Here is a 14,367-nt window from a genome sequence, read left to right on the forward strand (position 1 = left end):
AAAGGAAAATACTTTCTCAAACCAAATGTCAATGACAGATGGCTATCTTATTGATACCTTCACTTTGTTCCTACTGCTTCTGCATTTTGAACTTAACAGACCCTGATAAAACAGCATCACCACTGTTTTGAACTCACAGATGATAACAGAGAGGCCTTAGCTAATACTAAAGCACACGCCTTGCACATATAAAGGCCCAGCTTCAATCTTTCATCAAAAGGATCTTGGGTACCTAGCCTGGAAACCTCACAATGCTGCTAACACTTGGAGTTTGCTGCATTAGGACCCTGGGCTGATTCAGCTCAAGTCAGCTCCTTATATACTAAAAAGGCTCAAAATCCTGTACGTCTACATCCTGCTTGCAGGTGGCCCATAGCTCAGTGGCAGAGCACATGCTTTGCAAGAAGAGCCCAGGCTCAGATCCTGGCATCTCCAGTTTTTACTGGCTCAGGTCGCAGGTGAAGGGGAAGATGGGGACTGAGCTTCTAATTTGTCAAGAGTAGACGATACCGAACCAGGCGGTCCAATGGCTTGACTCAGGATAAAACAGCTTTGTATAAAAGGGCGTTAAGGAATACCTAATTTGAATTAACTACGCACCCTGCGATTACTCTTCAGCTCTCTATCCTTTATTACCTCGCTCTGGCTCCGACCTGGAGAGGAGATGTGAGTAAGGGATGATGCACGGATCAGCAGCACAGACCTCTGGCTCCGACGTAGAACGGGGCTTTGGAGACCTCTCTCGCTGTCAGTAATCCTTCTGCAGCCTTTGATCTTCTCCTGCTCCTCCTCTTTTCTTTACTACCAGCACCATCAGGATCTCTCTCGCATGAGCCAGCAGGTCACTGAAACCACCACTTAGCACCCCCGCCCCATTCTTTCGCAATCTGTAGCTTTGCGGGGGTTGGGGTCTTTGGAAAAAAAAAAAGGATTTAGGGGGGTACTTTCAAAAGGTAATTTCTTGCCGGAAGAGAGGGGTGGGGAACGGGAAGAAGGTAGGACAGGAAAGTGGCCTAGCCATTTCCTCCTCCTTAGCTTTTTTTTTTGGACCTATCTAGGAAACTGATCTCTGTTGATTTTACCCGTACATCATTTGTAGGAAAGCCGCTAGGAGCAGAAATTGTGTTTGAATTTTGAAATTAGCCGAGTTGGGATTATTATGTCATGTTATAACTTCCAAGACAGAGATTCTCACTTAGTATCTAGCGGTCGCTGTCTTGTTTTTGAGCGTTCCAGGAATTTGTAATTAATTAGCATAAATGCAATTTTTTTAAAGAAAGTGGATCTGCATTGATTTTATTAAATCCTCATTTTCACAAACATTCTACTCTCTAAATGCACCTCATATCTGGCTCTGATCACACGAATTACAGATCTAGCATGTCTTGGCGTCACAATGCAAAACAATACTTTTTGTAAAAAAACTGGATCTGAGGCTTTAGTTACTCATTTCTTTTACATGTTTTTAGACTCCGAGATACATATCGTGTATCTATTTCTGATGACTGGAACAACCATAACAACAAAACTATGATCAGTGGTTTCTGCCTGGAGCTTCAAAGTGATGCAACACATACAGTTTTCCCTTTATCTTCTCTGTTAAAGAAATTTGTGGAAGTTCAGCTGCACCATTTTTGTCAGTTTTCCATTTGGAAACTGGGGCCAGTTCACTCTTTTATTGTGGGCTGCTGTTTCTCCATCCAAACTATTGATAAATATTTTTGTCATCCCAAAGTTCAGATTCATGGCAAAGCCATCCACCAAATGCTTTGTCATAAAAGCAATCCGCAGTTCAGTGGCCCTTTTTAATCCATGTTTTACTGCAGCAAACTGAACCTCACATTTGCAGCTGTGAAAATTACTTTACCATGGATCCACTTTCACTGGATGGCAAGGCCTCTTGTGAGAGAGGGGGTAAGTGGTGGGCTGTCCAGCTCTTGACTGTATTGTGTTGCAGTCATATTCAGTGAGGGTGTGTGCAAATAGCTCTGTATGCAGGGTTGTATTTATTCTACAGCACTCAATCAAAATTTGGTGCAAGGTAGCTTGAATCGCTTTTCGACAACCAAGTGAATTCTGCAGCCTCTATATATTATGCATAACCAATTTGCATAAATGTTTGTTTTTCATAATTTATTCAGAGAGAGCCCAAGGATTTTGTGCAGGGCTTTGACAACTGAAAAGGAACTCCTGCTGTGGCCACCTTCTGGCTTTTAGGATCCTTGGGAGGAAGAATGGGATCCAGTTGCAAAATAATAATTGTATTCAGCTGTGGAAATCTTCATGGAGAAAAGCACAGCTTTTCCAAAATAACAGGATGAAAAAGGAGGAGGATGACCAGAGATTCCAGATGGGGTACTTGGTTCTCTCCCTCCCATTGTATTCTCGCAACAGCCTTATGAAGTAGATTAGGCTAAGAGATAGCTCAGGGTCACTTAGTGAGCTTTGTGGGAGTGTGAAGATTTGTGCCGGGGTCTCCCTGACCCTGGTCTGATACTTTAACCATCATACCACACTAGCATAAATGTCTCCTGTCACCCCAAATGGTGGATTTCAATTAAAGCATGTAAAGCTTAGATGCTTATGGAAACTAGGCACATTTACTGTGTGGCTAATTTCCTCCTGCCCTGGGAGGGTGGAGCCTTGACGAACTCCAGCTGCAAATTCTGCTGCAGAAAAGGCCACAGACCATTCTACCTGAGCGCTACTCCCTGCATGGTTGGCTAATGTCCATCTGCCCCTGGAGGGAGGGGCCTGGACTGACTCCAGTTGCAAAAGTTGCTGCTGCTACTACTGCAGCAGGTGTGGGATGTTGTTTAGGAATTCCTTTGGGTGCTCAAGATTTAATTTTTAGAGATGCATTATTTTTGTTGTTGGGATTATTTTCTGTGGCTATCACTGTACCACACAAGGCAGTGATGGCCACTAACTTGGACAGATTTAAAAGAGGATTAGGCAAATTAATGGAGGGAAAGCCTATCAGTGGCTACTAGCCTTGATGGCTATGCTCTGCCTGCATAGGGAGAGGCAGTATGTTTCTAAATACCAGTTGCTGGAAACCATAGGAGGAGAGAATGCCCTTGCACTCAGGTCCTGATTGCGGACTTCCCATGGGCAACTGGTTGGCCACTGTGAGAATTTGATGCTGGACTAGATGAGCCATTGGCCTGATCCAGGAGGGCTCTTCTTGTGTTCTTATGGTTTGTATTTTTTTTGTTAGACCTTATTATGGAGTATGCAGGGTGTGTTTAATTTTATTCTAAAAAAAAAAAACAAGAAAAGATGATGGCACTCTGTACCGATGAGTACCATCACAAAAAAAGCACTGCATTTTTCTAAACCGGGGAATTGTTGGACTCCAGCTCCCATCATCCCCACTCAGTTGGGACAGATGGAACTTAAGTCCAATAACATCTGGAAGGCCACAGGTTCTCCACCTGTTATAAACAGGGATTTGTGGAATGTGCTGGATAGCTGCACTTACTCAGGATTCTCCAGCACATTCCCTGTTACATTTAGGCACTCAGTGTGTTTAGTTATTACAGGGAATACTGCTATAGCCCTGCAAAATCAACTGCCATCTAAAATGCAAAATGGCTCTTAGCTACTTAAGAAAGTACAGAGTTACTAACAAAAACATACTTTTATTGTCATATGTCAGGCACCAAAGTCGGAACATTCCCCATTACTCCCCACCCTGAAAATGTGCCAAGGAATCTTTGTCCTGTTGAGGTTTGGCAAACAGTTTTGGGGCATAAAACCCAGGGTTATTTTTACTGGAAGGTCTTTTTCAGTTATCTGAACAGCCAGGGACCACAGTTATCTGAAGCCGTGCTTCAGATTCACAGGGTCCTACTAGCTGTTTGGGGTCAGCTGTGCATCCTAATTTGCAGAAATGACAACGAGGATGTTCCAGGAAGTTCAAAAGGTGCTACAGCGCTTTCTTTCTGAAGCTTAAGGATAACTGCTTCTTTGTGGGAATGGGTAAGAGAGTCTCCAGTATGGTATGTGATGCTTGAACACTGACTGCATTTTCTCCATGCATCATTTGAGCAAAAAGAGTTTACTCTTATAAGTGGATTCTCTTCTGATCTAGAAAGACAAAATGAGCTGGGATGAAAGCCTTCTTTGAAGTCTCCATAGGATCCAGGGTTCCAGCCCATATGTGTACTGAGCAGAACAGGCTGGCTGAAGCAGCTCATGAAACATGAAAGGATTCCAGCTCAGTTGGAGGCTCTGATAGGTGATGAAATACAAGTTCCACCTGAGTACTTAATGGTATTAGGTAGAGATGGGACGTTCTACTTGATCTGAAGGATCCTAATGGGGCCACCAAGGAGGCTATCTCCATGGTGGAGCTTCCGATGAGTGATGACATTGGAGCTCTGGCTGAAAGTTTTCCCGCAGTCAGGGCACATGTAGGGCTTCTCACCTGTGTGGATTCTCCGGTGCTTAGTGAGGGATGAATTGACGTTGAAACTCTTTCCACAGTCTGAACAGACATAAGGCTTCTCTCCTGTGTGAACTCTCAGGTGTGTTGTCAAGTGGGCACGTTGGCTGTAGCTCCTTCCACAGTCGGGGCACTGATAGGGCTTCTCACCCGTGTGGATTCTCTGGTGCCTGGCCAGGTTGGAGATGACTGTGAAGCTTTTCCCACAGTCCCCACAGATGTAAGGGGTCTCCCCCGTGTGGGTGCGTTGGTGGGTGATAAGATAGGAGCTGGTAGTGAAGCTCTTCTCACAGTCAGCACACTTGAAGCGTTTCTCCCCGCGGTAGGGACTCTGCTGGTGCCTGGTCAGGCGGGGCCGCTCACTGAAACTTTTCCCACAGTCTGTGCAATCGTAGGGTTTCTCCACTGTGTGGACTCTCTGATGAGAGATCAGCTTGGAGCTGATAGTAAAGCTTTTGCCACACTCAGGGCAGACATAGGGCTTTTCACCTGTATGAAGTCTCTGATGCGTGATGAGGTTGGAACTGCCACTGAAGCGCTTTCCACAGTAACAGCACTCGTAGGGCTTTTCACCTGTGTGGATTCTCCGGTGTTTGATCAGGTCAGAGCTGACATTGAAGCTCTTGCCACACTCTAGGCACTGATAAGGCCTCTCTCCTGTGTGGAGGCGCCGGTGGGTGATCAAGTGGGACCTTTGGCTGCAACAACGCCCACAGTCGGGGCATTGGTAAGGCTTCTCTCCTGTGTGGCTCCTTTGATGGCGCAGAAGGTTAGACACCACGTTGAAGCTTTTCCCACATTCGTTGCACATGTATGGCTTCTCCCCAGTGTGGATACGCCGATGAGTGATCAGGGCTGAGCTGTGACCAAATCCTTTCCCACAGTCGGGACATCTGTAGGGTTTTTCTCCCATGTGGGTCCCCTGGTGGCGGATGAGGTTTGAGATGATGCCAAAGCCTCTCCCGCAGTCAGCACACTGATGGAGCTTCTTGCTCCCGTGCAGTTTCTGGCGGCTAATGAGGTTGGGGGGTCTGGCCACCTTGTGATGGGTGCTGGGTCCTTGGTGGATCACAGAGTCTTGAGTGTTGCCAAGAACCTCCATGTAGGGAGAAGGGCCAGTCCACCTCCCTCCAAAGTAGCCTTTATCTTGCTTCTCTTGGGCTTTCCTTTCCTTAACATCTGAAGACATACTCCTTTCACAGGCTCCCAACAAGGCCATGCACGACTCCACAATCTCTGGTTTCTCTTCCTCATTCTCACTCTCTGAAAAGAAATCCACATGAGTGTGTCATTCACATATTCTTATTAAAAGCACAAGTAACTCCCCCTATCATGGACTCTGAAGGCCTGATCCTGTAAGTCAGGGGTGGTTCCCCACCCCTGCCACAAGCACTTGCATTAGGTACTACTGTGGTCTCCCTGGGTTATGAGATGCCATGGCAGCTGGTACTCAGTGCTTTGGCATTAAGGCTCATTGCGTGCAATGACATGGTGGCATGATCCTGTTTCTGGCAATAGGAGTGAGCTTAGTCCCACCCTCCCATTAAAAATCAGGCAGGCACCATCCCAGCAATGTTTCATACGTCAGGTGAAAACATTTTTATTTCAGGAGGTCTCTGCACCGTGTTGTTCTAATGATCTGCTCTCTGATGCTTTAATCTAGGTTTTAAATTTGTATATTGTATGTTTTAATCCCCCCCCATATGAACCACTTTGAAATTTATGGTAGAAAGCAGGGTATATGATTTCTTAAATAAAACAGGATAATAAAAAACATCTTGGGTGACGTTGCTCCTCTGGCGCAATATCCCAACCCACATCATGGCTCCTTGCGTCGGATCCTAGCCCCTTTTTGTCTTGTGCAGCAGAACATAACAAGTTGCTGCAACGGAGCAGCACTCCATCTCCTGGCATGGATGGAAGCAGCTGCCCACAAAACTGTGATTTTCTACATGAAGTTTCCATTTTATTTATTTATTTATTCAATTTAAATCCCATCGTTCCAGATTCCTCTTATAGGAGGCTTCCAATGGCCTCTCATCCAGGCAGAGGTCAGGACCCTTCCTGCTTAGCAGCACCAATGCTACTGTGTCAGATAGCAATTCTATCAACATCCTAGCAACACTGCATATGATAAGGAAACACCATCCAGGATCTTACTGTGCCACATCAAGGGAACAAAATAATTTCTTTGTTTGTTTCTTTTGTTGATCAATCATCTGCTTTTTAATATTTTTTTTTGCTTTTTAATATATTTTTAAAACGTTTTTTCCCTAAACAATATGTTTTTAACCCTTTTTATTTAAGATGTTTTTAAAGCTTTTTTAAAAAAATGTTTTTAAAGTTGTTTTAATGTATTTTAAGGTCTGTTTTTTATGATGTTTTAAAGTGTTTTTAGTGCTTTTGTTTGCCGCCCTGGGCTCCTGCTGGGAGGAAGGGTGGGATACAAATCAAATAATAAATAAAATAAATAATAAATCTACCTTGTATCCAATTAATACATGTATTGAGCTTAAATAAATTTGAATATTTCCAAAACTTTATTATAGATGCCTTTTTTGAGATCATAAAGGAAACAAGGTTTCTTACAGTATAAACAAGAAGTGGCAAGCTACCACACCTTGTCATTTGGAAGAGCCACTTGTAATATTTTCTTCTTCATTCCATATTACAGTAATACACCAGAATCAAAAAAGCCACAAAATTAAACAACCTGTGCTCTTAGCTCCACTGTTCAAATTTACTCTCACTGATTAATGTTGATTTATCTCAGCGGTAAATCAACCAAACCTTCAGTTGATTAATTTAAGGTTTAAGCCAATGACAGTTGCAATCTAATGTCCATGCACACAAATTTGGAATAAAGCCTATTGAAATCAGTAGGGCTTATTTCTGAATAAACACGGATGAGGCTGCACCAGTTGACATCTTCTGCACAGTGAAGCCTAGGGAGGGGGAGAGAAGAGGAGACAAAGTAATGTGCATTGTTCTAATATCAATGTTTCGGGTTTTTATTAATGGGAACCCTGTGTAGACTTATATAAATGGCTATATGTAGACTTGTATAAAGCGGTGATAGAGATTACTTCTACCCTGGATATGAACATTAGTAGATGCTCTAGGGCAGCAACCTGCTTCCCACAGTGACCAGCGAGTGGAACTTGAAGGCAATAGCCCTCTTACATTGTTTTCCTGTCAGCAACCAGAATTTAGATGCCATGGTCAAGAACCACTCATAGACTTATCCTCCATGAATTTGTCTAATCTCCTTTTAAAGCCACATATATTAGATTCCTGTCTGCATACTTAAAAGGGAAAGAATTAACATTAGGAAGAATCAATATTAATATTAGGCAGGCGTCTTCGTTGTACTGTTTTTGATTCCTGCTAAAAACATTTTTGCTTAGGCAAGCCTATCCAGATGTGCAATTTTATTATGTACCAGAAGCCTCATACCTGCTCAGGGATTCTCAGAAACCAAAAAATCAGTACAGTTTTGAAAGGTTCTGTCTGCCATCTTGATTCAAAATGGCATCCCAATTGTATCCAATAATAATTGAAAACCTGCTCCTTGATTTCAGGAACTATCACACAGAATCTGGTTACAATATCTTAAGATATGTCCAAATGTGTAGCCAACAAACACCTTTCAAAAATATATAGTGGATAGTTTGTGTCTAAAAATATTGGCTTTATTTATATTTTGACAATGTTATATCTACTGTTATTAAAGTCTGTCTTGCTGTTTTAAAAATAATATTTCATACTATTTTATGTAAACTGCTTTTTTCTTAAGCAGTATATAATCTTGCTTTTTTTTTTTTTAATTGAAAAACCTGTCACCCTTTAGCCAGCACCTGACCTGGGTGAGATGTGACTGAGCAAGGGGAGCTCACAAGGACCTCCTGGGAATCCCAGCTGTTGTCATCATCTGGCTGGCCGCTGTTTCTTGGGCTCTCAGCTTCCTCTGTGCACTGGCGATAGAGTCCCCGGGACATTTCTTCACCTTCTGATTGGGCCTTCCCAGAAGAATGTAGGGATCCTGTTTTTGATAGACAGAATCTCCTGTCAGGTAAATACCAGAATTCTTTGCTGAGAAGGTGTATCTCTGTGGATTGTAGTCAACTAAGTCATTACTTCCAGAAGAGCACTGGAACTTCCCCTCCCTTTCCTCCTTCCCCACCCCTACACTGTCCCCAAATCTGCTCCAGAGAGTTGGGGTAACTCCCAGAGAAGATTCAGAGGTCACGTGGGGGGAGGAGAGGAAGGAGAAGTTCTGTTGCGTTTGCTGAAGTCATTCCACACACACGTAGATGCAACCCTGTGTGTATTCGAATATACTTGCCACCACTTGTCCTGCCAGGACTCCTGTTAGGCCTTTCCTGTTTGCCCTGCTATTTTAAACAGAATTTAATCAGAACTGTTTTTTACCATTTGCTTTTCCTCACCCCACTGCTTTCTGTTGGTTGCTGTGCTTAAATATATTGTACTTTCTATGTTGTGTGAATTACTTTTTCACTTTTGGGCACTGCCCTAGAATCTTCTGATGAATGGCAGTGGCATAATGCTTTAAATAAATAAATACTAAGATCTGCATGGCAGGCAGAAATTCAATCGGTGAAGCTCTGCATTGCATCTCTGTGACAAGGAAAGATTCCCCACCTGAATAAGAATGTAAGAAGAGCCCTGCTGGGTCAGACCAAAGGCCTAACTGCATCCTGCTTCCCAGAGTGGCCAATCAGATGAGGTCCATGTAAGGCAGGGGCGGGGAACCTTTTTCAGCCCAAGGGCCACAATCCCTTCTGGGCAACCTTCCGGGGTCCACATGCCAGAAGTGAGCAGGGCCAAAGGCAAACGTAAACACAGCAACAAATTTAAATGATACCTTTGTGCAGTAGACTAGTTTCTATACTCACACTCTTCTGTCTGTCCTTCAACCAGGCCGTGCTAGGGTTCAAGGACACTGTCCACATAGGCGGAGTATAAAGCAGGGCTGATGAGGGATGTGGCCTGGGAGAGAGAGACTGGGAATAGCCTGCGGTCCTAAAGGCCCTATAAAGAGACTTGGAGGGCTGCATTTTTTGGTCCCTGGGACTGAGGTTCCTCACCACTGACAAATGTTTATGCTCTATTACATTTCTTAGTCACAAGACTCTGTTGCTTCTACTGCAACAGACTAACACAGCTACCTCTCTGGAAACTGCTGATTCTGACATATAAAGCTGCTGTTAAAGACATACCTACAAAGACCTGATCAAAAGTTGGCAACCCTAAGATCAAATAATGACTGCATTGGAAAACCCAAATAACTCCTTAAGTCCTGCGGTAGAAAGTGATCTTATGAATAGCCCCAAGTTCTTTGGGGAAGACATCAAATTCCCTTCCCCAAGAAATACATATGATCCGATCATTGTTGATTTTTAAGAGAAAACACCTACGACATTTTTCTTTCAATCCACATTTTATTCATTGCTGTGCTAAGGGTGAATTTTTACTGCTATTTTTAAGGTGCGATATGATTCCAATTTGGTTTTTTTTTAGTATTACTTTGTAATATGCCCTCAAAGGCACTTTAGCAATCTTTTAATTAATAAAATAAAATAAGAGCAACCTATGGAGTGAAAAGTTGCACCCTAGCCATGTATGCTGGTGGAAAATGATGTATATGAAGGACTATTAATCCTTACATTTTTCTATCTATGGACCCAGTTTATTTATTAAATTTATATCCCATATTTCTTCTGTGAGAGAATGCCAGGGTATGGAAATGGGGGTTCCAAACAGTCTGTTGTCTATAGAAACAGAGTCAGACCATTGGTCCATCTAACTCAGTACTGTCTACACTGACTGGTAGCGGCTCTCTAGGGTTTCAGAAAGCAGTTTTCCCTGGCCCTACCTAGAGATGCCAGGGATTGAACCTGGGACCTTTCGCATGCAAGGCAGACAGTCTACCACTGAGCTACAGCCCTTCCCTAGGCAATGACCAAACCCACATGTGCTTAGTTTGAGCAAAGTTCCTGCAACATGTGCCTTCAGATCATGCCCTGGGACCAATAGAAGCTAAGACAAGTTTAGCAAAGTCCCCAATCATGGACAATTTCAGAACCTAAATGACAATGTGTACCTCTCTGGAAACATTGAGCTTTGGGGAAGACCCAATTTAAAATCTCACCTTAGGCAAGGATTGTGTAAGAACCAAACCAATCCAGATTTCTGAGCCTTGATATAGGAAAAGCCCTGCTAGAGCTATCTAGTCCAGTATGGTTTCCCGCAGTGGCCAAACAGATGCCTATAGGAAGCCCACAAGCAGGACATGAGCGGAGTAGCCTTTTCTCACTATTGTTCCCCAGCAACTAGTATTCAGAGGCATTCCATCTCAGATCACAGAGGCAACATATAGCCATCATGACTAGTAGCTATATAGCCTCTGTGATGAGCTGATGGCCATAATTACATGTTGTGGAACCAAATTCCATACTTTATCTATGCGCTGTGTGAAGAAGTACTTTCTTTTGTCTGTTCTGAATCTAGCACCATTCAGCTTCATTGGTTCTACTCTTATGAGAGTGGGAGGAAAAGGTCTCTTTCTTTACTTTCCCTGCCCACTGCATAATTTTATACCCTCCATCATGTCCTTGTTGTTTTTCTAAATGAAAGATGAACTCAGCTTTCCTTGGAAAGTTGTAACCTATGTGCTTCTAGCCACAATGGCCATGCTCTTCCTCCATGGTCAGAGGCAGTATGCTTCCAGTTGCTGAAAACCACAAAAGGGGAGAGTGCCCTTGCACTCAGATCCTGCTTGTGGGCTTCCCATCAGCATCTGGTTGGCCACTGTGAGAAAGAGGATGCTGGACTAGATGGGCCATTGGCCTGATCCAGTAGGGCTCCTCTTATGTTTATGATCTTCTAAATTCTAATGACAACAGAAGATTTGTGTAACTTTAAAGATGACAACACAGACATTGAACTTCTCAAGGATTATCAATACCTTTGCACAATTATAAACCAAAATGGAGACAACAGTCAAGAAATCAGAAGAAGGTTAGGACTGGGGAGGGCAGCTGTGAGAGAACAAGAAAAAGTCTTCAGATGCAAAGATGTATCACTGAACACTAAAGTCAGGATCATTCAGACCATGGTATTCCTGATCTCTATGCGTGGATGTGAAAGTTGGACAGTGAAAAAAGCGGATAAGAGAAAAATCAAGTCATTTGAAATGTGGTGTTGGAGGAGAGCTTTGCGCATACCATGGACTGCGAAAAAGACAAATAATTGGGTGTTAGAACAAATTAAACCAGAACTATCGCTAGAAGCTAAAATGATGAAACTGAGGTTATCATACTTTGGACACATAATGAGAAGACACGATTCACTAGAAAAGACAATAATGCTTGGAAAAACAGAAGGGAGTAGAAAAAGAAGAAGGCCAAACAAGAGATGGATTGATTCCATAAAGGAAGCCACAGACCTGAACTTACAAGATCTGAACAGGGTGGATTATAACAGATGCTCTTGGAGGTTGCTGATTCATAGGGTTGCCATAAGTCAGAATTGACTTGAAGGCACATAACAACAACAACAAATTCAAGTGGGTGTTTTTTTAAAAAACAACGACAACAGAGACATTAAAAAATGCAACTGAAAATGATACTACCTATTATCAATTTCTTTATCTCCAGGCAAGGATATCCAATCTTTTGTGCCACTTTTCCTCCTTTGATTTGCATGTGACTCTCCTGGAGACACAGTGCAGAGCAACAGTCCTGTTCATGCTAATTCAGAGGACAATCACGGCCAGAAGAAATCCGGTTGGAGGGAGTTCCCAAAGCAGCCTAGCCAACATGATGCAGCACCGCAAATAAAGATGGAAATAACTGAGACCTGTTACCTGGGGATGGTGCACAGCCTTCTTCTTTCCCTACTTCAGTATCAGTCATGAGGGATGCTTCACCAGGGTCAGGCAAACACAATGTTTTCTCCCATTTTTCATCTTCCTCAGGCATGTCCAACTGCTAAAACAACAAAGCTCCCAGCTCAGTGCCTGTTGCTTTAATAACAACCCAACCAAGATGATTGCAGGGCATAGATTAAATGGCTGAGCACCCCATACCCAGGGGTGTGCCTATTCTGAGAGTTTTCTGCTATAGGGCGGTCTAGAAATGTAATTAAATAAATAAATAAATAAATAAATATTCCATGCTCATAAAAATTCTAAAAGTGGAATACAACAATATATCTAAGACCACAATTCTAAACATCAGGGTGGGGAATCTTTGGCACTCCAGATGTTATTGGACTACAAATTCCATCAGCCTTGCCTATTTGCCATGCTGGCTAGGGCTGATGGGAGATGTAAATCAGCAACATCTGGAGGGGCAAAAGTTCCCAACCCCCCATCAGCCTTTACCAACCTGGTGCCCTCCAGAGGTTTTGGACTGCAACTTCCACCAACCACAGCCAGCTGCAGGACAAGAGTAAAGTCCCTCTACTCTACCCTGACAGGGTCCTGATCTGGATGTGAAGGCCCATACTTGCAAAAATATCATGCAACTGCATGAACAGTGTCACATCTAATTTGGCCCTAAGACACTGTCAGTCAGAACAGACCACGGATGGGGAACATGTGAGCCCTCTAGGTGTTACTGGACTACAAATCTCATTATTCCTGATCATTGGCCATGTTGGCTGTAGCTGATGGGAACTGGAGTCCAGCCATATCTGGAGGGCCACAGGTTCCACAGCCCTGAAACATAGTACACGGCTAAACAGACCAGCAGTCCATATAATGCCAGCTTCATATGTCTACCTACGTCTACTGAAATGAATGGGAGGCGTGCAAGAATATTACTACATTAAAAAACCCAAACATCTCCCCAGAACATTGTGTCCCAGAGGACTGATTTGTTGCCCTTCATAGTACTCAAAATTCATCTCCCCAGATGCCCACCTTTCTTGCTTTATGGGCATGATGGCTTAAAAACCCTCTTGAAATCTTTTGTGAGTATTCAGTTCCCACTACTACAATAAACTGTTTGAAGATCTCCTACCTACCTGAGGTGGCTCTGCCGTAGCCATTCCCTCTCTTTCAACAGGATGCACTGAGCTGGGACAAAAATTGGCAGATGGCTGGCAGACTGTTACAATGAGAAAAGGAATAGGGACGAGGGTTTATTTCAAAAGGGATCCCGCACGCTCCATGCCACAATCCTTCCTGGCAAGCACAAACTCTGTGCTTCTCCTCCCAGCTCGGGGGAAGGACCGTAGCTCAGTGGCAGAGCACACGTTTTGCATACTGAAAGTCCCAGGTCCAATCCCTGGATTCTCCAGTTTAAAACAGGACCAGGGAGCAGGTGACAGGAGACACTTCTGCAGGAGAGCCGCTGCTGGTCAGATCAGACAGTATTGAGCTCGCTAGATATTCAGGCAGCTTCCTGTGTTCCTTTCTGGCAAGATACTTGAGCATTTCTATAAAGGCCTATTCCGGAGGTGGGGAATCTCAGGGCCAGGGGTGGGGGGCAAATGCGGCCCTCCAGGCCTTTCTTTCTGGCCCCCAAGCCTCTCTTGAGGCTAGTGGTAGCTGGTGACCATTGGGGCCGGTGGGGCAGAAGGCAGGAAAACACCATCAGTAGGATGAGCCAGAGCCAATGAGAGGCAGACTCATTCTCGTTTTGCCCCTCCCCTGCTGAGTTCTAAAAGGGCAACACTGAGACTAAGAAGGAGGAAGCTGATAGGCTGTGCTTCCTGTCTGGACCAGTTGCGAGTAAGAAAGTAGGCAGGCTGGATTTGGTGGGGCAGTGCCCCATGAGCCCCAATGGACCATCCTCTGCTGAACCAGGCCATACCCCTGCTCTCCAGGCTACATCCCTCATCAGTTCTGCTTTGTACCCTCCTTGAGTGTTTTTGCCTCATTGGAGTGT

General features: G+C 43.9%; 2 protein-coding genes across 9 annotated transcripts in view; both read right to left on the bottom strand.

The window, feature by feature from the left end:
- Nucleotides 1–984, bottom strand: part of LOC133378825 (zinc finger protein 568-like) — a 39,825-nt gene extending 38,841 nt beyond the window's left edge. Inside the window, exon 1 of the mRNA XM_061613441.1 lies at nt 637–984. The gene's annotated coding sequence lies outside the window, so the exon portion shown is untranslated. The remainder of the gene's footprint in view (nt 1–636) is intronic.
- A 2,670-nt stretch (nt 985–3,654) lies between these two features.
- Nucleotides 3,655–14,367, bottom strand: part of LOC133380857 (zinc finger protein 883-like) — a 28,857-nt gene continuing 18,144 nt past the window's right edge. For 3 of the 8 annotated variants that reach the window (XM_061618998.1, XM_061618999.1, XM_061618996.1), the window contains exons 2-5: nt 13,502–13,584; nt 12,339–12,462; nt 8,313–8,492; nt 3,655–5,713 (exon numbers count right to left, since the gene is read on the bottom strand). In XM_061618998.1, the coding sequence (XP_061474982.1) occupies nt 4,302–5,713; nt 8,313–8,492; nt 12,339–12,462; nt 13,502–13,525 (1,740 nt within the window). In that variant the 5' untranslated portion in view covers nt 13,526–13,584 and the 3' untranslated portion in view covers nt 3,655–4,301. Of the gene's footprint in view, nt 5,714–8,312; nt 8,516–12,338; nt 12,463–13,501; nt 13,585–14,367 lie in introns of all 8 variants that reach the window. The other 5 variants (XM_061619001.1, XM_061619000.1, XM_061619002.1 and 2 more) reach the window with 4 other exon arrangements.

Source organism: Rhineura floridana, chromosome 3 (assembly GCF_030035675.1).
Source record: "Rhineura floridana isolate rRhiFlo1 chromosome 3, rRhiFlo1.hap2, whole genome shotgun sequence".
Classification (NCBI taxonomy): Eukaryota; Metazoa; Chordata; class Lepidosauria; order Squamata; family Rhineuridae; genus Rhineura; species Rhineura floridana.